We start from the raw sequence: 27,301 nt of genomic DNA on the forward strand, positions 1-27,301 counted from the left end.
GAAGGTTATACAGTAAAGTGTAAGGCTCTCCCTCTCCTGTCTCCTGGGTGACCAGTTCTCCTCTCCAGAGACAACCACCATTAATCATTTTCCTGGTGTATCCTCCCAGAGAGAAATATCCCAAGAATGACTGCCTCAAGTTTGGATTCCAATACTGAATTCGGTGGTAAAAGCCTCCCATTGTGTATGTACAGTAAAAACTATTTAAAAATACCTACAACAGTGATAAGTCTTTTAATCTTTTAAATTGTCTTCCTACTTTTTATTGTTAAAAAAATAGGATGATGACCAAAGCAGATAACAATTTCTGCTCTTATGGTGCCTAGTAGTCTAATAAGGAACACCTATTAAATAATTATAGAAATAAAATTGTGGTTACAAGCTTTGATAAGTGCAATGGAGGAAGAGTTCAGAGTGCTGTGACAGCAGGTAGCAGGGACATGACCTGGAGGAGTAGGAGTGGTCAGAGTGGTCTTTGAGTAAGTGGCTTTTCTTAGAGATACGAAGGATGAGTAAGAATTTAAAGGATGAAGTATAAGGTGGTGGGATAGAAGGATGTTTAAAGGGAAGGCAACATGTGAAGAATTTTGAAGTGGGATGAGCATGTCGTGATTGAGGAATTTGGAGAAAGGTAATATGACTGGGCATGGAAAGGTCTCTGGAGAACTATTTTGAAAGTTGGGGCAAGATCAGATGGAATCTTGTGTATGCTTTTGGTTTTTTTCTTAAGAGGAGTGATGTAAAAGAGTGAGTGATGGGATTAAATGTGTCTTTTAAAAATACTAATTTTTTCTGCTCTATGGATAATAACATGGGTGATGAGGACAGAATAAATGCTTGAAATCTAAGACTACTTAGATTTTGGAGGTAGAATAGTCAAATAGTTGAATGATTGGATATGAGAGTGAGAAAGAAGACAGTATCATGGATAATTCAGATTACAATGGATGATGATGCCATTCAGTGAGAGAGAAATTCAAAAGAGGACCATGTTTTTGTTTTTGTTATTTATGGCCACACCACATGACTTGTGGGATCTTAGTTCTCCAACCAGGGATTGAAACCAGACCCCTGCAGTGAAAGCATTAAGTCCTAACCACTGGACCACCAGGAAATTCCCAGGAGGTCCATGTTTTTGAAGGGTGGAGATCATGAATTTGAATTTGGCTAGATTCTCATATCTGCTTTGCATTTATCGTGTTGCATTATGTTGTTTTGATTGCAATATATGAAAAAATTATCATCCCCCAATAGATATAGCTGGGAAAGGGAGGAATGTTGTAATGATGTCTTTGCATAATTATGTATATTCTCCTTTGATATCATACCCAAAGTGGGCAAAGTGATAGTTTCTTAAGAGTTAATTATAATATGGATTCTGAAATCATGTCAATGAACTTGTACTCTTGTAGATTAAAATCTATTGGCCTGTTTGGTACTTTGAATGTTTTTTTTTTTTTTTTTTTTAACCCATATGTAAGTTTAAAAGATCTTGCGCTGGTTATGTGAAAAATATTGATCTGTTGAGTTATACAGATATTCCTAATGTTGCCATATGCCGTTCTACACTGTCACAAACTCTTATTTGTTATTATAAGTACTTAATCAGAAAAGTCTTCAAATAAAGGGATGCTGTCAAGCTGATGGTGACAGGAGCAAGTTTTTCAAAGTTGTAATTTTTGCTTGAAAACTCGAATGTTATCATTGGCAGCTAATACTGTCAGTTGTTTTTCCTTGAGGTGGAATGCTTGCTTGGTTAATTTTTGAGAAAATGTTTGCTAGATATTCAAGTCTGAGTAACTACAATTTGTCTAAAGTTCTTTCAGGTAAAAATGATGTTGCATGGAACAAGTGGCTAGTTCAACTCTCTAGCAGCTGTAAACGACATTTCCTTGACAGAACCATCATTCTTGAGTATGCAGACGTGCTTTATGCTTACTTCCCATTTAAGTAGAATATTAAAAAAATACGTATTAAAAGGTTTGAGATTGTGTGGCAGAAACCAACACAATGTTGTAAAAATTTTTTTTAATTAAAGAAAAAAGGCTTGAGGTTTAGTAAAATATATGTATATATATTTTTGCTTTATCAAAGTTATTCGTTAATGAAATTGACTTTTTTTTCATGCTATAGCTTGGCAGTGAAAATACAAAACAATTACCAATGATACAGTTTAATGCTGCTGCCTTGATTAATGCTAAAGCACCAGCAGTTTTATCCACCATTGCTTTTACATCATTAGTGCACATGTCAACACAAGAAAGAGAGTGATTAAAGAAGAGAAAGGACAGTTGTGCTGAATATGGGTGAGAGGTCAAGTATGGTGAAGACTCAAAGATGTCCTTTGGCTTTAGCAACATTCTCAAGATCATTGATCTTAATGAGAGCTGAGTGGAGTGGTTTGAGGACCAGATTTGAATGGGTTGAGGAGTAACAGGAGGAAATGGAGACTGGAGTGTGGAAAACTTTTTTTAGAAAGTTGGATTAGGAAAAATAGTGTGGGGCTTTTTCTTTTAGAGGTCACAGAGGAGAGAGAATGGAGAATTCACAGTATTCAGATTCTGAGAAACTGGGAGAGCACTGGCTGCTGTATACTGTGAATCACCTGGGGATCTTGTTAAGATGCAAATTCTGATTCATTTGGTCTGATGTGGTGCCTGATATTCTGCATTCCTAGTATGTTCTCAAATAATGCTGAAGCTATCTCTTCACCAGCGCATCAGAGCTTTGACACACTGAGTGAAGAGATAGACTTATGGTAATGTGTTTTTTATTGTAAGGCAGGAAAGATGAAGATTTTTAGGTTTGATGGGAAAAACTTGAAGAGAGTTCTGTCTGATGACATCTATTTTCTCCCTGAAGTAAGAGATTGAAAAGAATGGTAACATTGAGAATGGGTTTGGGGAAATGATTAATGTTCATGTAGTGCTAGTGACTTCATAACAGATGCCTTTGCCTATAAGCTAACAATACGCAGAGCTACAGTCATAAAATATTTTTATGGTATTTTTCCCCAGTTTTATTGAAATATAATTGACTATAGTCTGAAAATACTGATTTGACTGTATCATTCGCTTTTATAAAATCTTTTGTGCTTTTTACCTAGTGAATACAATTTAGATGCCTTCAAAGACCTCTGCTGTATCTCACACATACATACTATTACTTTTGTTTTCCATCGCTAAGCATAGTACCTGGTGTACAATAGTTAATATCCAGATACTGAACACATTGAAGAAATTCTGAACAACAACAACAGAGTCTACATACTGGAATTTGACTTACTCCTTTTTCTTTTAGAGGGAAAGCTGTAATTTTTAACTGTTATGCCAGGAGTTATTGTTAGTTAAGAAATACAAAGTCCAGAATGGGTGCAGGGGCAAGAATGGAATAAAAGATAAAGTGGGTCAAAAGATGCTATTTATTATCTTCAAGAAACAAAATCTATTAATCTTTTACATTTAAAATTTTTAGTTTTTTAAAAGCGTTCAATTTACAGACTGTACTCAGTAAAACATCACTATTATAGATAACTTTATTTTTAAAATGTTTGATTTCTTACTATTGTACATCTTCTGAAATCTTGGCCCAAGTCCAAGTGATATAGTGTGGAAAGAGCATATGGTAGTAATGGTATAGAAGATATTATAGTTCTCAAGGGAAATTCTTTGTAACCTCATGAAACTTTTTTTGTTCTTGTTTTAAGTTATCTCTGCTTCCATTATGGAAAGATTCTTTCATCATTGCAGGTAGTATTTTGGAAACTTGCTTAAGTTGGATTCATCTGAAGATTCTACTTAGTCTCATTTTTGTGGTTGACTGGTCTGACAGTAGTTCTGTGGAGACTGTTTCTGTGGAAACTTTCCTAATTTGGCCATCTTTGGGTCTGTAAGTTGGTCTAGTATAGTACTGGATTGGATTTAATATGTAAAAGTAATTTCTACCTATAAGAGGTAAATAGTGAGTTTAAAAGTTTTAATAACTCTTTAATTGTGATGCATCTAAACTTTTGTGCCATACACGTATTCTTTCAGTACTATTCAGGAAGGACTGTGATTATTGTATACATGCAATTTAATTTTCTCTTAACTTTATTTAAATTACATATGGATTTTGGCAAACACAGAGTCGTGTACCCACCACCACAATTGAAATTCAGAACAGTTCTATGGAAAATGAGAGATAAAAGTGGATTCACTTTTTGTGTTGTGGGAAGGTATAGGGCAGGGGAAGGAGACCTGATGGAGATTGGGCTTGTGTGGAGGGGGGGTGGAGACATGTTAGAGAGGGTTTGGGTGTAAGGATGAAGAAGCAGATCACTAAGAGAGCTGGTGGGATTCTTTTTGTTTAGTTTCTCTTGCTATAAGCAAGATACCTTTTCTTGATATCATTCATTCAGCAAATAAAACTTGAGTTATCTTCCCATATGCAGAGAACCCTGTTGGGTGCTGTGTGAAATACAACTCTATTCCCAAGGAGTTTGCAGATTCTTAGGAGAGAGTTATAGTGGACAACAGAAAATGAAATATAAATATAAATTGTCAAAGTAAATTAACACCAAAAAAAAAACAAAACAAAACAGCAGGAGTCCTGTTTTGGGTAGTTAGAAAGGTAAGCCTGAAACGGAGGAGGTGACTTTTAGGCTCACAGGAAGAATGACAAAGAACCAGCCACGGGCAGAATTGGGAGAAAAGCATTTTAGGCAGAGGGATCATCTCACACATTATATCTATTTATTTTTATCTTTCTGTCAGTTCATCCCCGCTGAGTTCATCCCCAGTTCAAATCTTACCACAGGGTTCATTCTAGTTTTCTTTTTTCTATGTTCCCATCTCAAGGCTACAGTGAGAAATCTGGCTCTCATGGTCCTCAATATATTTATGTACTTATTTATTTGATCACTTCCCTTGTCTGTCAGTTGCTTGTTACTGGGACATGCCCCTACTCAAATGCTCTGTTTGTCTTGCCCATGCTCTTACACGTTATTCCAGACAGACTTCCTCTTCCCTGTAGAAATACCTTCCTCAACAGTGGTGTGAAACGTCTCTTATGTGGATGTCCAAGTGGCTATTTCAGTAGTTCAAACAGGAGTTTGAAGTTAGTTTAGATTAGGTTTGTAAAAGATAGTGTGGAGAGAAGTGGACAGACTTAGGATATATTTTAGAGAGAAAATTGTTAGGGTTTAACTAATGGATTGGATGTGTAATGTGAGCAAAATTAAGGGGGAGAACTATGGATGATTGTCAGGTTTCTGGCTTTCTGGATGGTTGTGACATTTGCAAAGCAGTGATTTGGGATGGAGGCATGTTTGTTTTGAATATGTTTATTTTAATATGCCTGTGATAATTCTAAATGGAGATAGTGATAGTGATTTAGTTGGTCTGGAGTAGAGATAATATTTTCGTAGTTTTCACGGTATGTAGATGAGATTTATAGCTATGGTGTATGACAAAGGAAATAGGTGAGATCAACTAGAGAAGAGAAGGGAGTTTAGAACTGAGGCTAGAAGGGAAAACAAAGGGAGTCACTAAGCCAAGAGAAAATTGAAGACAAGATGTGAAATAACTCACTGAATTTTCTTGATTATGTAAATTTTTTTCTTAGTATCCGTTAACATGGATTCACACCAAGGGAAAGTTGTGTTTGTGGTTGTAGCCCAGGAAAAAAGGAAAGAAACTTGAAGGTCTTGTTCATAAGAACATAGTCAAGTGCTTATTGAATTATCATGAAGCTCAGGTTGAATTTAAAGACCTAGATGAAATACCTATCAACACAGGGTTACTTTGGAAATGATAGAAAGAAATTGGTACTAACCAACAAGTAAAACGATGGTTTTAAGGCCTTATAAATGTTTATATCATGATGACTGTCTTAAAGCAGGGTATCAAGCAGAATGTTAAAAACACAGCACTTGTTAGTAATTTGTTTTAGTTGCAATATGAACTTTCAAGTAATATAAGTATAGTTCTTTCAACTATTCTGTACTTTTCAGAATCCATTAATTACTATTGACATGTTTTCTCTACTTCTTTTGCTCAATTTATAGTTAATTTGTATTGTTGAGGTTTTTGTAAATTGCTTTGGTTTCTGAATTGAAAAACTAGTGAATATGCCTAAAATACTTTCTCATCATTGAAAAAGTAACTCAGGAGCTAGGAAAATAAAAATTTTTTTCTTGTCCAATAGCCAAAAGTTAACAGATATTTTGTACCATACCTTTAAAAAGTTCCCAAAGCAGGTTTTCATTATACCTGACATAAAACAAGCTTTTACTTATTCAGAATACTTTTATTTTTCTCTTAGAAATAAAATTAATCACAGTTAAAAGCTGAGAATCTGTGTTTAGAACTTTCTGGTTTTTGTTTTTTAATTGTCCCTTTATACTTGTTCAAGAACACAAGCAGGGAACATAGCTTATTCCCCCAGTAAGAAGATACCACATTTCCCCATGAAATATAGATACTCTTAAATTTTGTTTTTTGATTACTATTTTTTTGTACTGTGTAAGATAGATGAATAATTTTCTTATTCTTAATATAAAGCATATGGTAGATCCATTCTTGGCCATTTAATGTGACGACTGTCAACTTCAAAATTTTATTCTTTTTTCAAAAGCTGCTGTTTCTCGGGGTGGGGGGGGACTACTTTTTAATGAGACTGTGTTGTTTCTCAGTAGTATTAACACTTTTACAATCTTATCTCTTCAGTATATTAATACTACATATGCCAATGCAGAGAGCAGTAAAAATGCTTCAAGATTTCAATATGCTAGTCATTCTAATCTTCCCTGAGAACTACTGGACTAGCTTCCATAATCTAGTCTTACCCTCCTCCTCAGAAAAATTACAAGTAACTAAATTGAGAAAGGAATATGTCAGGGCTGTATATTGTCACCCTGCTTATTTAACTTATATGCAGAGTACATCGTGTGAGACGTAGGGCTGGATATGAATCACAGGCTGGGATCAAGATTGCTGGGAGGAATATCAACAAGCTCAGATATGCAGATGATACCACTTTAGTGACAGGAAGTGAAGAGAAACTAAAGAGCCTCTTGATGAAGCTGAAAGAGGAGAGTGAAAAAACTGGCTTAAAAATAAACATTCAAAAAACTAAGATCATGGCATCCAGTTCTGTCACTTCATGGCAAATAGATAGGGAAAATGTGGAAATGGTCAGATTTCATTTTCTTGGGCTCCAAAATCAGTGTGGATGGTGACTGCAGTTATGAAATGAAAAGACGCTTGCTCTTTGGAAGAAAAGCTGTGACAGACCTAGACAGTGTATTCAAAAGCGGAGACATCACTTTGCCAACAAAAGTCCGTATAGTCAAAGCTATGGTTTTTCCAGTAGTCATGTATGGATGTGAGAGTTGGACTATAAAGATGGTAACAACAACCCTATATGCAGGACAGCAAAAGAGACACAGATGTAAAAAATAGACTGTTGGACTCTGGGAGAAGGTGTGGGTGGGGTGATTTGAGAGAATAGCATTGAAACATACATATTACCATACGTGAAATAGATGACCAGTCCAAATTTGATGCATGAAATAAGGCACTCATGCACTGGGACAACCCAGAGGGATGGGATGGGGAGGGAGGTGGGAGGGAGTTCGGGATGGGGGGACACATGTACACTCGTGGCTGACTCATGTTGATATATGGCAAAAACCACCACAGTATTGTAAAGTAATTGGCCTCCAATTAAAATAAATTTACAATTAATTAAAAAAAAAAGAAGGTTGAGCGCTGAAGAAATGATGCTTTTGAACTGTGGTGCTGGAGAAGACTCTTGAGAGTCCCTTGGACAGCAAGGAGATCAAACCAGTCAATCCTAAAGGAAATCAACCCTGAATATTCATTGGAAGGACTGGTGCTGAAGCTCCACTACTTTGGCCACCTGATGCAAAGAGCTGACTCATTGGAAAAGATCCTGATGCTGGGAAAGATTGAGGGCAAGAGGAGAAGGGTGAAACAGAGGATGAGATGGTTGGATGGCATCAGCGACTCAGTGGACATTAGTTTGAGCAAGCTCAGTGAGATAATGAAGGACAGGGAAGCCTGGCATGCTGCAGTTCATGGGGTCACAAAGAGTTGGACACGACTTGGCGACTGAACAACAGCAACAAAACAATGTGATCTAGGTTGCCAGTGATACTGGTTAATAAAACCCACTTGTGTTTAATCACTGAATGCAAGAGGTCTTTATCTTTGATAATATTCCTGCTGCTGGACCCCTAAGGTGAACAGCCAAGCAGATTAGAACAAAGTTACTTTGGCATTCATACAGAAATTTTTAAAAAACTACTAAAGATATGTGCAGACTAAAATTTGGACGAAAAACAATTCAACCGAAATGTTGAGAATATAGTAAGCTCTCTATCCACACCATTTAATTTATGAACTTGAATATCCTGAGATTTTGGTATCTACAGGGGGCCCTGAAATCTTTCCTCTTTGGAGTGACTATAGTGCCTTTTGTGATATCTGTAGCTCATTTAAAGTTTAGTTTATGCAGATAAAGTGTTTGATGGCATATAACTACAATCTCTAGTAAATGTAATTTGTTTTTTTATCAGGTGTTGATAAAATGTTGATTAAAAAATGTAAAATGTGCTTTTGATAAAGCTGTCTTATTCAGGTTTATATAGCAGACATTAGCTATTCATAGGAGAGAAAGGGAGCTAATGTTAATTAGTTTAATACAGTGCGAAGGTACTGAGCTAAGTGTTGAATGTGTATAATTTCATCAAATCTTCATAATATCCACATAAAGTAGATATTGTTTAGATATTATCTTTGATTTACAAATGAGGAAATAGGACTAGAAAGGTTACACAGCTGTTGTTCTGTGTCTTACCCTGGTCTGTTAAACCCCAAATCAGCATTTGTTCCCATAAAACATGAATTGAACAATGTTCCTGGCATTCAGGAACTCTTAATGTAAATAAGGAAATAAACTGATACATTAAACAGTGTGGGTACTGTTTTTATGAGGCTTTAGGAACATGAAAGTACCACTTAACTATTTGGAGAGGTTGGAGAAGGTTTTACAGAGTTGATGTTGGAGCTGAATATTGAATGGGAATGTTTTTTGAACATGATTTCAAGTTAATGCTGCTACTTTAAACTGTTTACAACTTGATATTTTCAGCAGTGATGAAATTAGCATGTGAGTGTTATTATGGAAGCAAAAGCAATATGAGAAATATTACATAATATACATGTAGAACGGAGTATTGAACATAATGTATTATGTGATAGTTTTTCTTATCTGTTATGTTAATGACTTTTGGATGTTAAGAATTTAGTAATCCTGGGTGTAATATGATTTCTTTCACTACAGATGTCCTCCTCGCACTTTCTTACCAGCCCTCTGCAAAATTTTTCTTGATGAAAGTGCTCCAGACAATGTGTTAGAGGTGACAGCCCGTGCCATAACATACTACCTGGACGTATCTGCAGAATGCACCCGAAGGATTGTTGGGGTAGATGGAGCTATAAAAGCACTTTGCAATCGTTTGGTTGTGGTCGAACTTAACAACAGAACAAGCAGAGACTTAGCTGAACAGTGTGTGAAGGTAAGTCTTAATTATTTATTGGTACATTTGAAGATCTCTTAGAGAGTGAAAAGTACATTTTGCAGAAAAGGAAAAAAAAATGAAATTCTTTTCATTATCAGCTTTTATTGAGAGTGGTTGAAAACAGTGGAAGTCATAGTCCTTGTGGTACCAAAAGAGATCCCATATGCCTTGGGAAAAGAAATCTTTAAAGAAAAATTGTAGGTCACTGATAGTGCTTTTCTATGTTGCCTCAGTGCTGTTTGGTTTCCGGTAGCCACTAACCCATTGATACAGGTTATTTCTGATCTTATCCAAAATGACTTTATATGCATGTGTTAACGACAACCATGACAATTAACACTAATCTGCTAGGCATCATTCTAAACACTTTGCATGTATTAACTCATTTAACTTCCTGACAACTCTATGAGGTAGGTGCTGCTAATATCATCATTTATATTTTGTAGGTGAAAAAAATACAAGCATAGTGAGATTAAGTAGCTTGCTTGAGGTGATACAGGTAGTTAGTGGCAGAAAGCCAAGATTCAGTGATGAGTAATTTGAAGATTAGGAAGTCTGATTCTAGGGCCTGTGAATTTAATTATTTTGCTATACTCCTGTTAGAGTTAGCTGTTTCATTTTATTCCTGATGGGATTAATTATTAACTTTATGTGATTCTAAAAGCATCAGTACTGGTAAGTAGTTTATTGGAACTGCTTGGTGAACATATTTGGACTTTATGTGATTCTTTTTTTTTTTATTCCTAAATATTTTCATTCTTTTTATGATTCTTGCTGCTCTGGTTCAGCAGTTTTCAAACTTTTTGTCTCAGGATCCCTTTATAAGTCTTAAATTATTAAGGACCTGCGAAGAGCTTTTTTTTATGTAGGTTCTGCTTGTTTATATTTACCATATTAGATATTAAAACAGACTTTAGAAACATTTATTCATTTATCATAAAATAACAAGCTCATTATGTGTTAATATACATTACATTTTTAATGAAAATATACCCCGAAGAAAGAGAAATTTAGTGAGAAAAGTAACATTGTTAAACATTTTTGTGAGTCTCGTTTGAAATGTGTGATTTAATAGAAGACAGCCAGACCCTAATATCTACTTCTGCATTCAGCCTGTGGCTCTGCCACGCTTTATATAACTTTTAGAAAACTCTACCTTACACTCCTAAAGAAATAAGAAAGAAAAAGACGATTACTGTTATAGTATTATTATGAAAAAAAAAATCAGGGACCCCTGAAAATGTCTTCTCCATGCTTTGAGAGTTGTTTTTATAGGTGTTAATATCTTGACTTTGTTCTCTGTGTTTATAGATGTGTTTCTGTCTGTGTCTGGTCTCAGAGGAAGAGGTATCCATTTTTCTGTTCAGAGTTTTTCCCCCTCTTGCTCACGTCACTTCAGTTTTCTTCCAGAACTAGGACTACTCCATTGCATATATTCACTGAGCTATATTTTCAAACTTTTTCTTATCTGTTAATACCCTGCTCTCCCTTTCTCTCTTTCCTTTGCAGGTCATTAATTCATTCTTCAGTTCTTCAGTGGTAGTATTTCCTAAGGTTCTGTTTTTACCTTCTGAAAGCTGTATATTTAAGCTTTAAGATGAGGTTTGTCTATTTGCCTAGACAGTCTCATCTATGAGCATCAGTACCATTCATCTATAAATAATATGCCCTTTACATCTTTATCTCTAGAACTGACTTCTCTCTCAAGTTCTAGACTCCATATTCAAAGGCCTGTTGGACATATTCAACCTGGTTGCCTGAATTCATTGTCTTTCATTACAGATAAACTCCTCTCTTGATAAGTGGCATCAACTTGTACTCAATCACTTTACACAGAAACCTGTACTTTTATCTTTTATCTCCTTTTCTCCACTCCACACATGCAATTAATGATCAAGTGCTTTTCTAGTTTATTTTCTTCTATTTGTTCCTGCCGTTATTGCCTTGGTTAAGCCCTCATCCTTTCAGGAATATTAATGCTTGAGTTTTTGCATTTGCCTCTACACTCTTTCCTGTACCCTGTTCCCCCAGTTATTAACTGGAAATCCAATCATATTATTTCCCTGCTTAAAACATTTTTCTTGCTTATAGAATAAAGTCTAAATTTCTGGTATGCCTGTAAGAACTATGGACCCTAGTTCTAGTTCTACCTGAACATATTAAATATCATATAATTTAGAAAATAAAATGATTTTTATTTATTTGTGTTTAAATATTTATTTATTTATTTGGCTGCTGCGGGATCCTTACTTGCAGCCTGCAAACACTGTAGTTGCAGCATGTGGTATCTAGTTCTCTGACCAGGGAACCTGGTACCCCTTGCATTGGGAGTGTAAAGTTTTAGCCACTGGATCACAGAGAAGTTCCAAAAAGTGATTTTTTAAAAAATGTATTGTAAAATTTTTTTTTAGTGAAGCAAGTAAGGTGTTTATTAGGAGGAAGAAGAGTACAGTGCTTGTGGATAGACACATGGGTGGGCTCAGAGAATCTTGCCCCAAAAGTGATTTTTAATGTCTTAATATTCATAGAGTATGTGTGAAGATAATGAATAATGTAATAGTTGGCATTTATTGATTTGTTTTTTTTAATGTCTAGGACCTTTATAGACTTTTGCTAAACTACTTGTAGTTCTTAGCTTGCCATGCAGGTTTCACCACCTAAACCTATGCTGTCTAATATGGTAGCTATATGTGACTGTTGAACACTTCAGATGTGGCTACCCCAAATTAAGGTGTGTTTTAAATATAAAATATACATGGGTTTTTGAAGACTTAATGCACAAAAGATACCAATATTTTTTATGTTGATTACATGTTGAAATAATGACACCTTGGACATACTGTGCTAAATAAAATATATTAAAATTAATTTATTCTGTTTTGCTTCACTTTTTTTTTTTTAATGAAAGGTTAAGAGTGTACAACAGGCTCCAACACTTCATTCTAGCTATTGATAGCAGCACTGCATGGTAGGGAATCCAGATGTTTAAATAAGAATGGAATTAAAGATCACCATCGCCTCAGGCACAAGGCACAGCTTTTTGCCCAATTTCTTAATTCCACATGTAGCCAGGGGGCCCTTTTCATGGCCTTTGCTTTTAGCTCCTTGAGTTTCCTCTGTTCTAATTTCTGTTTCAACTTGAATGCCTTATCTTCCCTGTCCATCTTGTTGGTCACCTTCTTGGGCTATTGCAGGGACTACTTCTTGCCATCTTCACAGCCAGATCTGGCTCCTGCCCCTCACACCCACCCTTTCTCAGACCCTGCCCTTACTTTTTAAAATGTGACTACTAACACATTTGGAGGGTGTATTATGTTCTCTGTCATTCTTGAAAATGAAAATGGGACTTACTGTATTCTTCTGTTAATTTTATTTTACTGTAGGTTTTAGAACTAATATGCACTCGTGAATCAGGAGCAGTCTTCGAGGCTGGTGGTTTGAATTGTGTGCTTACCTTCATTCGTGACAGTGGACACCTGGTTCATAAAGACACCTTGCACTCTGCCATGGCTGTGGTGTCACGACTCTGTGGCAAAATGGAACCTCAAGATTCTTCTTTAGAAATTTGTGTAGAATCTCTGTCTAGTTTATTAAAACATGAAGATCATCAGGTAATTAAATAGCTTCTGTGTACTTTATCTTCAAAAAGTGATTTTATAGTGTCCACTGGTTATAACTATGGTATAAAGTTGACTCTTAAACAACCCGGGGGTTAGAGGTGCTGACCCTCTGCATAGTTGGAAATATGCGTATAACTTTATAGTCTGCCATCCCTATCTGGGGTTCCAAAGCTATGGATTCAGCCAACTATGGATTGTGTAGTTCTGTAGTATTTAGTGGGGAAAAATATCCACATATAAGTGGACCCATGCAGTTCAAACTCATGTTGTTTAAGGGTCAACCTTAGTGTAGTTGGAACTCTTTGTTTGATGAGGTAGAGATGATTTCTCTTTCTCTCATCTTCTCTTTCTTTCATTTTATATTTCTATATGGTAATCTTTTTGTTTGTTTTGGCAGAGACATTTTAAATTATAAAAGTGGCATGGGTTTATTCTTAAGATTTAAACATTTTAGAAATATATGATTTCTAAAGCTGCACTTAATATCCAGTGAAATTTGTTGGCTCAGCACAATTTTGCTAACTTAAAAGGGTAGTTTTCATTCAAGTAAAATAACAATTTTTAAAATTTTAAATGTGTAAATTTTTGTTAAATTATCATCTTTAGAAAATAAAACTTCTAGTGTCTTTTTACCATTTCAATGTTAATTATTTTCAGTTAATTATTTTCAGCTATTCATCAATTATCTTGGCCTAGTTATACGTAATAATAGTAAAGATTTATTGAGCTTTTTACTGTTCCTCTGGTTTCTTTACATGTATCATCTCTTTTGAGCTCAGACAATGAATTATAGATACTGTTACTATTCCCATTTTGCAGATAAGAAAACTGAGCAACAGTTAAGTAATATCCTCAGGTTATATAGTTACCAGAAAATGAGCCAGGATTCAAATCTAGACTGGTGGTATCCTTTGCTGCAATTGCCTTTCTTAATAGTTCACTGTTGAAATAAATAGTATTAGTCCTTTTTAAGTGAATTTTATTCACATGTATATTCTTTACATCATTAGGTTTCAGATGGAGCTCTGCGATGTTTTGCATCACTAGCTGACCGATTTACCCGTCGTGGTGTTGACCCAGCTCCATTAGCCAAGCATGGATTAACTGAGGAGCTGTTATCTAGAATGGCTGCTGCTGGTGGTACTATATCAGGGCCATCATCAGCTTGCAAACCCAGTCGCAGCACTACAGGAGCACCTTCCACAGCTGCAGATTCCAAATTGAGTAACCAGGTGTCAACAATTGTAAGTCTGCTCTCAACACTTTGCAGAGGCTCTCCAGTAGTAACGCACGTAAGAGTGGTTTTGAATATTATTTAATCTTTTCAAAGAAGTGTCTTTGTATAATGAGAATAGATTAAAACTTTTTTATCATCCCATTCTCTTTTTAGGATCTCCTGAGGTCAGAGCTTCCAGATTCAATTGAAAGTGCATTGCAGGGTGATGAAAGATGTGTGCTTGATACCATGCGTTTGGTTGACCTTCTCTTGGTGCTATTATTTGAAGGACGAAAGGCTTTGCCAAAATCTAGTGCTGGATCCACAGGCAGAATCCCAGGACTTCGGAGATTGGATAGTTCTGGGGAGCGCTCACATCGGCAGCTTATAGACTGTATTCGAAGTAAAGATACCGATGCACTTATAGATGCAATCGACACAGGAGGTTAGAAAATATTTTTTAAAATATAAAAAGAAAATTGAGATAAGGAATTATTTTTAATTTCTAAAAATTTTTAGCGGTTGTGTCAGAAAACAGAATGGCCTATGTCTTCCATATCTCCTCTCCCTGTGTATATAAATTATCAGTCTGGTGCATGGTAAGATCTGAATAAATTATTTTTGAATGAGTAAATGAAATTAACCTGTTTATTGCCAGAAGGAAGTCATACCAGTTCTAAGGTTAAGCACAGATTGAATTGAGGGCTGTTGTTTTCTTAGGATTAATGGAAACTGACACAAGTGAATTTTTATAATATATAGTACATTTTTTTAGACTGCGCCATGAGCTGATCAGCAAATATAAGCTGGTGAAGGATACTTCTAAGGGACTTCCTTGACAGTCCAGTGGTTAAGATTCTGTGCTCCCATTGCAGGGGGCATTGATTTGATCCTGGGGGTAGGGAACTAAGATCCTGAATGCTGCACAGCAGGAAAGTGAAAAGTGAAAGTATTAATTGCTCAGTCGTGTCTGACTCTTTGTGACCCCATGGACTGTAGCATCTGTCCATGGAATTCTCCAGGCAAGAATACTGGAGTGGATTGCCATTCCCTTCTCCAGGGGATCTTCCTGACCCAGGGATTGAACCTGGGTCTCCCACATTGCAGGCAGATTCTTTACCATCTGAGCCATCAGCATGGGGAAAATAAATAAATAGAGAGATGTTATAATAAAAAGAAAAGATCTTCTGGGTCATCAGACTTTTGTTTTATACTGAGTATAGATGTGGTTAGCTTCAGTTACAGCATGAGGCAACTAATACTCTCTAGTTTTATTGTATATTTAGTTTTTTTATTTCTTATGTTTATTTTTAAGGCTTATAGCTTTGTGACTCCCCAGTGATTTAAAAATTTTGGAATACTTTTTCTTGGAATTTATGTTTGCTGATTATTTACTACTATATAGTTGATCTAAATGTTTAAAATTGGCTGTCTATTTAGTGATTATTAATAAGTTAATAATAATCTTTAAATGGTTCCCACTTTAGAAAAGTTCATTATTATTTTGTTGCTTTTAAAAAAGATTTATTTTTTTCCTTTAAACTTTCAGCCTTTGAAGTAAATTTTATGGATGACGTAGGTCAAACTCTTTTAAACTGGGCTTCTGCATTTGGAACTCAGGAAATGGTAAGCTAATAAATGAAAGTTAATGTTCTAAATCAAAGACAGAAATGTTAATAAGGCAACTTTATGATTCTCCATTATTTTACAGGTAGAATTTCTTTGTGAAAGAGGTGCTGATGTTAATAGAGGTCAAAGGTCATCATCATTACATTATGCTGCATGTTTTGGAAGACCTCAAGTAGCAAAGGTAAAATCCAGGTTTTTAAATTATTAATTTAATATTTAAATTGTTCTAAAATTAGAATAATATAAAAACTTTAACTTGGAGAAGCCATACTTACGTACTGTCTTCATTCCCTCCGTTTTCCTTGGCCCTCTATAGGTAAGCATTTTTTTTAATCTTTTCATTGTTTTTTTAATATAGGTACAAGCAAAAATATATATGTTACTTTTTTTTTAATACTAAATATAACATATATACTGATCTATACTTTGCTTTTTTCATTTAAAAATGCAAATTGTTAGTATATAATTATTGTTTAATGATACACTAGCTTCCCTGGTGGCTCAGATGGTAAAGAATCCTCCTGCAGGGCAGGAGACCCAGGTTCGATCCCTGGGTTGGGAAGATCCCTGGAGAAGGGAATGGCTTCCCACTCCATCATTTTTGCCTGGAGAGTCCTACGGACAAGGAGTCTGGTGGGCTACCAGGGTCGCAAAGAGTCGGACACAACTGAGTGACTAAGCGCATATGCAATACACATTGAGGCCTCTCCCTGTTAGTATATAGAGATCTTTTTTTACATCTGTATACTTAACCTGTGCAAATGTATTCACCCAGTCAGCTATTGCTGAAAACTTGTTTTTTCCCCCGATTTCTTTCTCCTGGTAATGAATAGCTTTATACATGTTTCTGTTATTTCTGTTTGTCAATATAGCGATATTCTATTTGTAGAAGAATCGTAATATCTTTGATTCTTACATTAGCAAAGGACTTTTGTTGTTCAGTTACTCATTCGTGTTTGACTCTGCAACCCCATGGACTGCAGCACACCAGGCTTCCCTGTTCTTCACCATCTCCTGGAGTTTGCTCAAATCTGTTTTTTACATTTGTTCCTTTGTTTTATTTTTTCTATTCTTTATATAAGTGAGATCATATAGTATTTATTTTTCTCTAACTTATTTCACTTAGCATAATACTGTCAAGGTCCATGCATGTTATCACAAATGGCAAGATTTCATTCTCTTTTATGGCTGAGTAATATTTCATTGTATATGTATCTATACCATGGATTCTCAGTTCCTGAAACAGGGATCAAACCTGTGCCCCCTGCAATGGAATGCAGAGTCTTAACCATTGGACCACCAGGGAAGTCCCTTCTAGTGTTATCATTGTGATTAGAAAAAATTACATGGAAAGCACTCAGTATAGTAGTTGGCACATTGTATGTAGACACTTAAATGGTAGCTGCTATTATTGGTCATGTTTATGTTGTTAAGAAAATTTTTTGTTAATAACTTAGCCTTCTAGGTGATCTCTTTAAGCTCAACTTCTGGCGGTTTGAATTGGTTAATTTTTAGAGGGAATGATATTTCTAAGGGTAGTAAAAAATTTTATTGAGCATTGTTTTTTTTTGAACCCATGCTGTTTTTCAGTTATAGTTATCTGAGAGGAAGAAAGAGCCAAACAAATTGTATCTAATCTTAACCTATTTTGATTATATATTAGCCCACAATGAAATATAGCTGCCATTACTAGTAATGATATAATAGGTACTCATTAAGCACTTATTCTGTGCCAGCCAGGGTCTTAAGCATTTAACATGTCTTATCATTCTTCTGGAGAAGGAAATGGCAACCCACTCCAGTGCTCTTGCCTGGAAAATTCCATGGATGCAGGAGCCTGGTAGGCTACAGTCCATGGGGTTGCAAAGAGTTGGACACAACTGAGCAACTTCACTTTCTTTCTTTCTATAGTTCCTTTTGGAGAAGGAAATGGCAACCCACTCCAGTGTTCTTGCCTGGAGAATCCCATGGACAGCGGGGCCTAGTGGGCTTCAGTCTGTGGGGTTGCAAAGAGTTGGACACGGCTAAGCAACTAACACACACACACATCATTCTTCACAGGTTCTTCTGTTTTTTAATTGATTCCAAGATACTACCTCCTGCCATACACATTTCAACATCTTTTAAATAGGAAAATCTTAGAATTGGTGTTGGCCAAATAGAAGTTACAGCATAGTTATTATTACCTGTCCATGCAACAAAAATTGTGGAATGGATTTTAGTAACTTGGGTGAAAAATCCTGTCGTCTAGGAAACTCTCAGAAACTCTGTGTCACTAAACTCTTTATGGCACAGATGACAGCATTCTCTGTTGTACAGACTGAATACTAGTACCTCTGTTAAAGAAATTTGAGAGGAGAGGCTTGATGGAGATGATGACAGGTTCAGATGTGAACATACTTAATTTGCTGCTGCTGCTGCTAAGTCGCTTCAGTCATGTCTGACTCTGTGTGACCCCATAAATGGCAGCCCACCAGACTCCCTCATCCCTGGGATTCTCCAGGCAAGAACACTGGAGTGGGTTGCCATTTCCTTCTCCAATGCACTAAAGTGAAAAATGAAAGTGAAGTCGCTCAGTCGTGTCCAGCTCTTAGCGACCCCATGGGGTCTTAGCCTCCCAGGGTCCTCCGTCCATGGGATTTTCCAGGCAAAAGAGTGCTGGAGTGGGGTGCCATTACCTTCTCCGATACTTAATTTGAGATGTTAATAAATAACCAAGTGAAATTAATCTATACTTTTTTCAAGATATAAATAAACAACTTTACAGTGTTGTGTGCAAGGGCAGAGATTTGAATTGATAACCTACTTGATTAAGTAATTCTGTAAGTCTACATTCTGAAGTATGTGGATGCAATTGAAGTTTGCAGAACTGTACATTGAAAAAATAAGGTATTGATCATTAACATCCATATTAAATGCTTTTCTCTTCTAGACTCTCTTACGGCATGGTGCAAATCCAGATCTGAGAGATGAAGATGGGAAAACTCCATTAGATAAAGCTCGGGAAAGGGGCCATAGTGAAGTAGTAGCTATTCTTCAGTCTCCAGGTGAGTAGTAGTATCTTTCCTTTTATGCCATCTGCTATTACTTTTCAGCTTCACTTCCTTAAAAGTAGCTTTTTGTAGACAAATGAACTCCCTTATATAAGGAAATAATTTCTTTGAAGTCAAGTGATTTTATACACACACGCTTATATTTGATAAACCTATAACAATATACTGTTCTGTGTTCTTTGAGACTGTGGCTGCATGATTCCAAAAAGACCAAATCACAAGTTTAAGGGTGTGGGAATGTCATAAAGAATAGCTGGTTATTGTGTAGACAGAATACTTCGACCAAACTTTATAAAGTTTTCACAAAGTAGATGAATGCAGAGTCTCTGAAATATTTTTGGAATTTTTCATGGGGTCGCAAAGAGTCAGACACGACTGAGCAACTGAACTGAACTGAGAATATCCAAAACTATCTCCTTAAGTTGTGATTCAACTCATTGGAGGTACTAATGTTCTTTAGTATTTTTATGAACATCTTTGATAGATACAGTGTGCTAATTTGATTATTGTTAATTAGGATAGCTGTCATTGAGTACATTTTAATATTTTTCCCTGAAAAATTTTCCAAAAAATGTGTTTTATTGAACAATATTTGTCTATAGGTGATTGGATGTGTCCAGTTAATAAAGGAGATGATAAGAAAAAGAAAGATACAAACAAAGATGAAGAAGAATGTAATGAGCCGAAAGGAGATCCAGAAATGGCACCCATATACTTGAAAAGGTTACTGCCAGTATTTGCACAAACATTTCAACAGACTATGCTGCCTTCAATAAGGTAGTTATTCATACTATTTGTATTTACTATTCATGTAGTTTTATCTATCTCCCTTTTCCAGAAGAAGGTGACATTATTTTAATATTGAAAAGGTATGGTAAGAATAAAAATTATATTGGAGAATTAAATCTTTCCTTCTGATGATCTGACTTAAGAGAAATAATACCTAACACCATTTTTGTAACTCTGAATATCAACTCTAGAGAAAATTTTTAAGTACAGCTAACATTTATTGAGCTTTGTGGAGGTCTTTTTGATAGAGTCAGTGTAAGCCTGCCACTAGAGGAGTTACCCAGAGAATTAGGACTTGGCCCTCTTTACCCTTGCAAGCTAGTACGGAAGACATGAGTAATAATACAGAGTGGTAAGTGGTAGATTAAACATATAGTCCCCAGGAACATAAATGATTTAACAACTAATTGGCTGGGCAAATTGGAGATTTTATGCAGAAATGAGATTTAAGTTGAGGTATAAAGGATACTTGGAAATTTTCTAGGGAGATAGATTTAGAAGGGTCAGTGAACAAGAATATGTACAAAGGCATGAAGTTATGAGTCATTTCATCCTGATGTGAAATGTAATGTGAAATCCTGAGTCATTTCATCTCTCCCTCTACGGTGTGTCCAAAGTCTGCCATGTTTGTCCATCTGTTGCTAATACTCTGGTCCAAGGTACCATAGTCTGTAGTTTGGCTGCTATAGTTGCCTCTTACCTAGTCTTTCTCCTCTTTTTCTCTCTTGTCCTTCTACAGTCTGTTCCTACATATTAGACTGAATTCGTTTTTAAATCATGTCACATCACCCGATTTAAACTCTCCAGTAGCTTCTTGTTTTAGTCACTAAGCCGTGTCTGACTCTTCTGCAACCCCATGGACTGTAGCCTGCCAGACTCCTCTGTCCATGGGATTCTCCAGGCAAAAATGCTGGAGTGGGTTGACATTTCCTTCTCCAGGGATCTTCCCGACCTAGGGACTGAACTTGCATCTCCTGCTTGGCAGGCGGATTCTTTTCCACTGAGCCACCTGGGAAGCCAAGTAGTTTTTCAGTTCAGTTCAGTCGCTCAGTCGTGTCCGACTCTCTGCGACCCCATGAATTGCAGCACGCCAGGCCTCTCTGTCCATCACCAACTCCTGGAGTCTACCCAAACCCATGTTCATTGAGTCGGTGATGCCATCCAACCATCTCATCCTCTGTCGTCCCCTTCTCCTCCCGCCCCCAATCCTACCCAGCATTAGGGTCTTTTCCAATGAGTCAACCCTTCGCATGAGGTGCCCAAAGTATTGGAGCTTCAGCTTCAACATCAGACCTTCCAATGAACACCCAGGATTGATCTCTTTTAGGATGTTTTTAATTGACCTTAAATAAAACCTAACTCCTTAACACTCAGGCTTGGAAGGTGTCTTGTATAAGTCCCAGTCAGCTCTCTGACCTCATTTAGTACTATCTAATCCCTAGTCTATTGCACTTAAACTATGCTAACCTTCTTTCTGTTTTTGAAACTTTCTATGTACATTCTTACCTTGAAGCTTTTGCACTTACCTCACTTCGTTGGAGACTCTTCAGTCTCCAGAGCTTTTGAATGGTGGGTTGCTTCATTCAGGTCTCAGTTCAAATGCTTATGTCCAGTGACAGTTATCCACCCAATTTAAATTTACCCCTAAGACATTTTTCATATCAATCATAGTATTTTACTGTCCTCACAGAGTTTACATTGTCTCAAATCTTGGTCTTTGAGCTTTTTGTTTTATTCTCTGTCTCCACTCTAAAGCTGTTTAAGTGATACGAGGCAGTATTTGTCTTTCTCTGGCTTATTCACTTAGCATGATGCCCTTGAGGTCCATCCATGTTGTCACTTAACTGATTTTTAAAAAAATCGGTTTGCCAAGTATAGATTCCATACTGATGCACATTCAGTATGTATGAAAATGTTTAGATTCTTGGATCAAAGAATCCCTCTACTGAAGAAATAAAGCTGTATAAAAATAATATACAGTATATTAAATAATAGTATTAAATAATAGTATAAAAATATTACTATTTATTATATTGATTGAAAAGCCTGCAAGCTAAATGCTCACAATTTATATAATACTGTTAAACAGGAAAATTTTATGTTATGTATATTATGCATGGTGAATTGGTTAAGAGATGAGTTTGAGTTGAGGCTCTAATTTATTAGCTCTCTGACCTTAGTAGGCTTACCTTGCTATGTGTCTTTTTTTTTTCATCTGTAAAACTGAGCTAATAAAACTCCTTCATAGGGTTTGTTGGGTGGATTAAATGACATGTAAAGTTTTTAAAATACTTACAATTGTTCCTGGCTCATAATGATGCAGCATGATAGTGATAGTAGCCAGATATGTAGACAACATGTAAACATTCTTATGTTATTTTAATTGAGATAAATCAAAACATAAAACTATTATTATACATAAATACTGATTTTACAACCATGTATACATAGCTATTAACAAACACTAGAAGGAACTGATCCAGTTAGGCCAGCTTGTCCTCCTTTTGCCTACTGTATTCTATTATGTATTTGAATTTGTAATAAAGGATATTTTAAATTTAAGGAATGCATAGTGTTACGAAATTCACTTAGGGAGAGTTGTGAAATACATGAAGGCCACATTCTGAGGGAATACAGCTGCGTCACATGCCTCTCTTATATCCTGGTAGTGATTTTTGCCTCTCCACCCTTCCTGTGGAGAAGTCACTTCAAGGACAATGATATCTACAGCTTGGTGCCCAGACTATTGCTAGATGCTCAGAAAACATGTGTTAAATGAATTACTAACTTTTATGTAATAGACCAGTGTATTTTCATTTTAATGTCTGTGGCTATGTGTGTCTTCTATTTTAAAAGAACAAATTGCTTATTATAAAGTTGAGGTTAGTTTATGTGACATTACTGAGTATCTCCTATGCTCTGAGCAAAGCAGTAGATAGAGGGGAAAGGAGTCATGCAAGTTGTTAACAATGGGAATATTTGAGGGCATGGAATTACTAGGATTTCATTTAGAGAATATAGTTATAATGAACATTCTTAAGTTTGACAAAGGACGAAAATGCTTCATTAAAATTTTGATTTCAATATAAGCCATCAGGTGTTTTAAGAGTTTTGTATTCGGAGTTATAAACACCATTTATCAGTAATTGTGCTATTTTTGATTTTCTAAAATTATCATGGAATGTTAGCAATAATGCTGGTTAAATATGACATAGCACATGTAAGTAAATTACAAAAATAATTTGTTTTAATGAGCTCAGTTGATAATAAAAACTGAAATTACCTAAAAAATGAATGTGTACGTAGTTTTAGTATCGTCCTAGTTTGTTTTTGTATTTTAAAAAATTTGTTTTATTGGTGTATAATTGATTTACAATGGTGTATTAGTTTCTGCTGTACAGCAAAGTGAGTCAGTTATATAAACATATATCCACTTTTAAAAAATATTATTTTCCCATATAGGTCATTACATAGTACTGAATAGAGTTCCCTGTGCTATTCAGTAGGTTCTTACTAATAGTATTCTTATATTAAGTATATTTTTAGCAGACTGTTTAAAACTTAAATTGGATATTTTAATTTTCATTAATTTTTTTTTTTTTTTTTAATTTTAGCTTCTTATCATGGCTACCTAAAAGTCCTTTTTTTTTTTTTACTTTTCAAGGAAAGCAAGTCTTGCTCTGATTCGGAAAATGATTCATTTTTGCTCTGAAGCACTCTTAAAAGAAGTTTGTGATTCTGATGTTGGTCACAATTTGCCTACAATACTGGTGGAAATCACTGCAACTGTTCTTGATCAAGAGGTAAGTTTATTGTCTTTTTTGAAATTTTAATTTCATTAAATAGTAGTAAAATTACTTGCATCCTAATTTTATTAAATCATTTTGTCTGTGCAAATGAGTGCATTCATCTATTCCACACAGCTAAACTTATTTTTACTATTTTCTTTTAATTGCCTTCTTTTTCTCCCCAGGATGATGATGATGGCCACTTGCTGGCTTTGCAAATCATAAGGGATTTAGTAGATAAAGGTGGTGATATATTTTTGGATCAGCTAGCCAGACTTGGTGTCATTAGCAAAGTGTCCACTTTGGCAGGTCCTTCCTCTGATGATGAGAATGAAGAGGAATCAAAACCAGAAAAAGTGAGTGGTGGTGATTGCAATGGTATCTATCAGGAATAGGGTTTCTTTTGAAGAAATGTAGTTGCAATTATGATGGGTTTTGACAATTTGACAAAATAATGGCAATATGGAGTCATACTGTAGTTTTTAAAAATTTGTTCACTTTTCTTTTAAAATGTGTCATGGATAAAACTTAAAACTTGCAAGAAAGTTGGAAATAAAGAATATCAGGACATTCTCTATCCAAAATCACTAATTAATGACATTTTGCCCCATTTGCTTAATTACTTACAAAGACAACATGTGTGCTCAGTCATTTAAAATATACTATTTGAGGGAGTTTTGTGGTGGTCTAATGGTTCGGACTCTGCTTTCACTGCCTAGTGCTGTGTTCAGTTCCTGGTCGGGGAACTAAGATCCCACAAGCCGCCCAGCATGGGCAGAAATAAAAATAAATAGATAGAATAAAATAAAATATATTAGTTAAGAGAAATAGGATACATCATGTCCCTTTTTATACCTAAATTCTTCACCACAAAACCAGGACATTGTCTTATATAATCCTAGTGTAGTTATCAAAATCAGGAAATTTAATATTTATAAAAAATTATTATCTAATCCAGAGACTTATTCCAATTTGCTGTTATCTCTAATAGCAGACCCCGCCTGCGCCTACAACCTTCCTACCTCTCCACCTCAGACTTCCAGAATCCAGTCCAGGATCACATTACATTTAGTCATCATGTTGTTCCATTTCTCAGCTTTCTCTTTTATAGCCCTGACACGTTTTTGAGGAGGAGAGATCACTTAATTTGGACAATGACCCTTACATTGTGTTTGTGCCATGTTTCTTCATGATTTGATTCAAGTTGTGTGTTTTTAGTAGAAAGGCTATAGTGGTGATGTTATGGCGATTTTGGTGTAAAATATGCCTTCTAAGAGGCATATGATGTCTGTTTGCTCTCCTGCTGATAGTTACTTGGATCAGTTTGTCATGTTTGTCTCTGCCAGGTTTCTGTATTGTAAAGATACTTTTTCCTTTTGTAACTAGTAAGTAATTTATGGGGAGGTAATTTGAGACTGTGGAGATATGCTGTTTCTCATTAAACTTTTATCCACTAGTTTCAGTACCTATTGATAATTCTTGCTTTAGATTGCATGTCAAAAAATACACCTTATCTGTCTTTACCTAGTGCCAGAAAGGTTAAGTCTTGCCATTTAGTGAATGCTTCCTAAGTATTAGCAACTGAGTAATACTATCTTGGGGAGAATGATAGAGTGTGGATTGTAGTTGCAGAATCCTTCCTGGTTAAGGATGAATGTGTGTATTTCCTAAATTACTGTACATTTAACAAAAACCAAATAAGTGTTATCTGGGTTCATCCCCTTGGAATTCTTTCAAGAGATAGGTTACAGATTCCAGCAGTCTTTGTAGAAATTAACAAGCAAATTCTAACATTTGTATGAAAATTATAGGAACCTAGAATAGCCAAAGTATCCTTTGAAAGAAAGCTGTAGTAACTAAGAAAGTGTGCTAGTGGTGTAAAAATAGATTAATGACCCACACATATATAGTCAGTTGTTCAAACAAGTGCTAAGGTAATTCAGTCAGAAAAGGGTGATCTCTTAAAAAATTATGCTTGAACAAGTGGATAACATATGCAGAAATATGAAATCTCGCCCCTTTTAACAGAGAATAAATCATGAACTAACATTTATGGGCTAAAATTGTAAGGCTTGAGGAAAAAGAAGAAAATCTTAGTGACCTTGAGTCTGCCAGAGGTTTCTTAGATAGGACATTAAAAGATTATAGTATAAAAGAACAACAACAACAAAAAACAGTAAATTGTTTTCATTAAAATTAAACTTTTATTCTTCAAAATACATTATTTAGAAAATGACAAAACAAGGCAGAAAATTCTGGAGATTTTATTTGTCTGAAAATATCTTTTTTTTTTTTTTTTTCGGCCATGCTGCATGGCTTGTGGGATCTTAGTTTCCCAATCAGTGATCGAACTTGTGCCCCCTGTCGTGGCAGCTTAGAGTCCTAACCACTGGACTGATTTTGCTCCCCTATATTTTTCAGCTGTACTGAATCTTTGTTACTATGTGCATGGTCTTTTCTATTTGGAGTGTAGGAGCTTCTTTTCCATACGTGGTCTTTTCATTGCAGTGGCTTCTCTTATTATAGAGCACAGGCTCTAGGGTGTGTGGGCTCAGCAGATATGGCGAACGGACTTAGTTGCTCTGTCTTCCCAGACCAGGGTTCAAACCTGTGTCCCCTGCATTGGCAGGTGGATTCTTAACCACTGGACCACCAGAGAAGTCCTGGCCTTGATTTTTAATGGACATTTTCAGTGCCTGCAGAGATTCTTGGCCAGCCATTTTTCTAGTACTTGAAGAGATACTCCATTGTCACTGGATGTGCGTAGTGTTATATACTATCAAGTTTGCCTTATTTTTTCATCGTGTTCCTTTATGTATATTGAATCTTTTCTTCCTCTGGCTACTCTTAAGATTTTATAACTTGTTTTTAGCAATTTGTCTTTCATGTGCTTAGCTGTGTTTAGCTTGTATGTGTGCATGCACATGTAGGGGTCTGCCCCGGCTCAGGATTATTTCATTTTCTCTGCTCTCTGGGCCTACAGTTATCATCAGATTTGGAAAAAGTCTCAACTATTGGTATGAGGATGTTCCACTATGGCTGTTTGGAATGCAAACGTATGATCACCCTGTGTGACCTCTGAATTTTCCAGCTTACCGTTTTCAAATCGTTCTTTGCCCAGCCTTATGTGTAACATCACCTGTATACAGGTGGTCTGATACTCAGTAGAGATGTCCTGGAGACCACTTTGCACATTTCTAGAGGTCTTTTTTGCTTGACTCCCTGATCCTGAACTCATCTACCATGGTATTCCATTTGCCTTAATCTCTTCAAAGACAGATTTGTTTACACTGCTGGACTCAGTTCCCTTTTCTTAAGACCTTAACCAGAAAACTGTCTTAGCCTAAGGGGCTTACCTTACTTGTTTCTGTTTTCTAGGAGATCACGCAATCCTGTGTTGGTTGTTGTCCAGTATCTGAAAACACTTTTTCATATATTTTGTCTGGTTTTTAATTTGTTTACAATGGATAGCCAAGTCTTAATCCTTATTAATCTAGCATGGTCTGGAGCACAAATACTTACATTAGAGAAATTTATAATCCATATTTTGCAATCTTATTTTAGTGTTATAAACTACTACTACTTCAGGGAAGAAACATGTGAAAGATGCATTGAATTTT

The 27,301-nt window shown here is 35.8% G+C and overlaps 1 protein-coding gene across 20 annotated transcripts in view; it reads left to right on the plus strand.

The window, feature by feature from the left end:
- Positions 1-27,301, plus strand: part of HECTD1 (HECT domain E3 ubiquitin protein ligase 1) — a 74,045-nt gene that overhangs the window by 5,534 nt on the left and 41,210 nt on the right. For 18 of the 20 annotated variants that reach the window (XM_081548011.1, XM_081548012.1, XM_081548010.1 and 15 more), the window contains exons 3-12: positions 9,349-9,583; positions 12,970-13,197; positions 14,217-14,498; positions 14,597-14,867; positions 15,972-16,048; positions 16,134-16,232; positions 18,984-19,098; positions 19,707-19,881; positions 23,558-23,696; positions 23,867-24,037. In XM_081548011.1, coding sequence (XP_081404137.1) covers positions 9,349-9,583; positions 12,970-13,197; positions 14,217-14,498; positions 14,597-14,867; positions 15,972-16,048; positions 16,134-16,232; positions 18,984-19,098; positions 19,707-19,881; positions 23,558-23,696; positions 23,867-24,037 — 1,792 coding nt within the window. The remainder of the gene's footprint in view (positions 1-9,348; positions 9,584-12,969; positions 13,198-14,216; positions 14,499-14,596; positions 14,868-15,971; positions 16,049-16,133; positions 16,233-18,983; positions 19,099-19,706; positions 19,882-23,557; positions 23,697-23,866; positions 24,038-27,301) is intronic. The other 2 variants (XM_081548022.1, XM_081548021.1) reach the window with 1 other exon arrangement.

This window comes from Giraffa tippelskirchi, chromosome 12, assembly GCF_054371585.1.
Source record: "Giraffa tippelskirchi isolate mGirTip1 chromosome 12, T2T-mGirTip1v1.2.pri, whole genome shotgun sequence".
Classification (NCBI taxonomy): domain Eukaryota; kingdom Metazoa; phylum Chordata; class Mammalia; order Artiodactyla; family Giraffidae; genus Giraffa; species Giraffa tippelskirchi.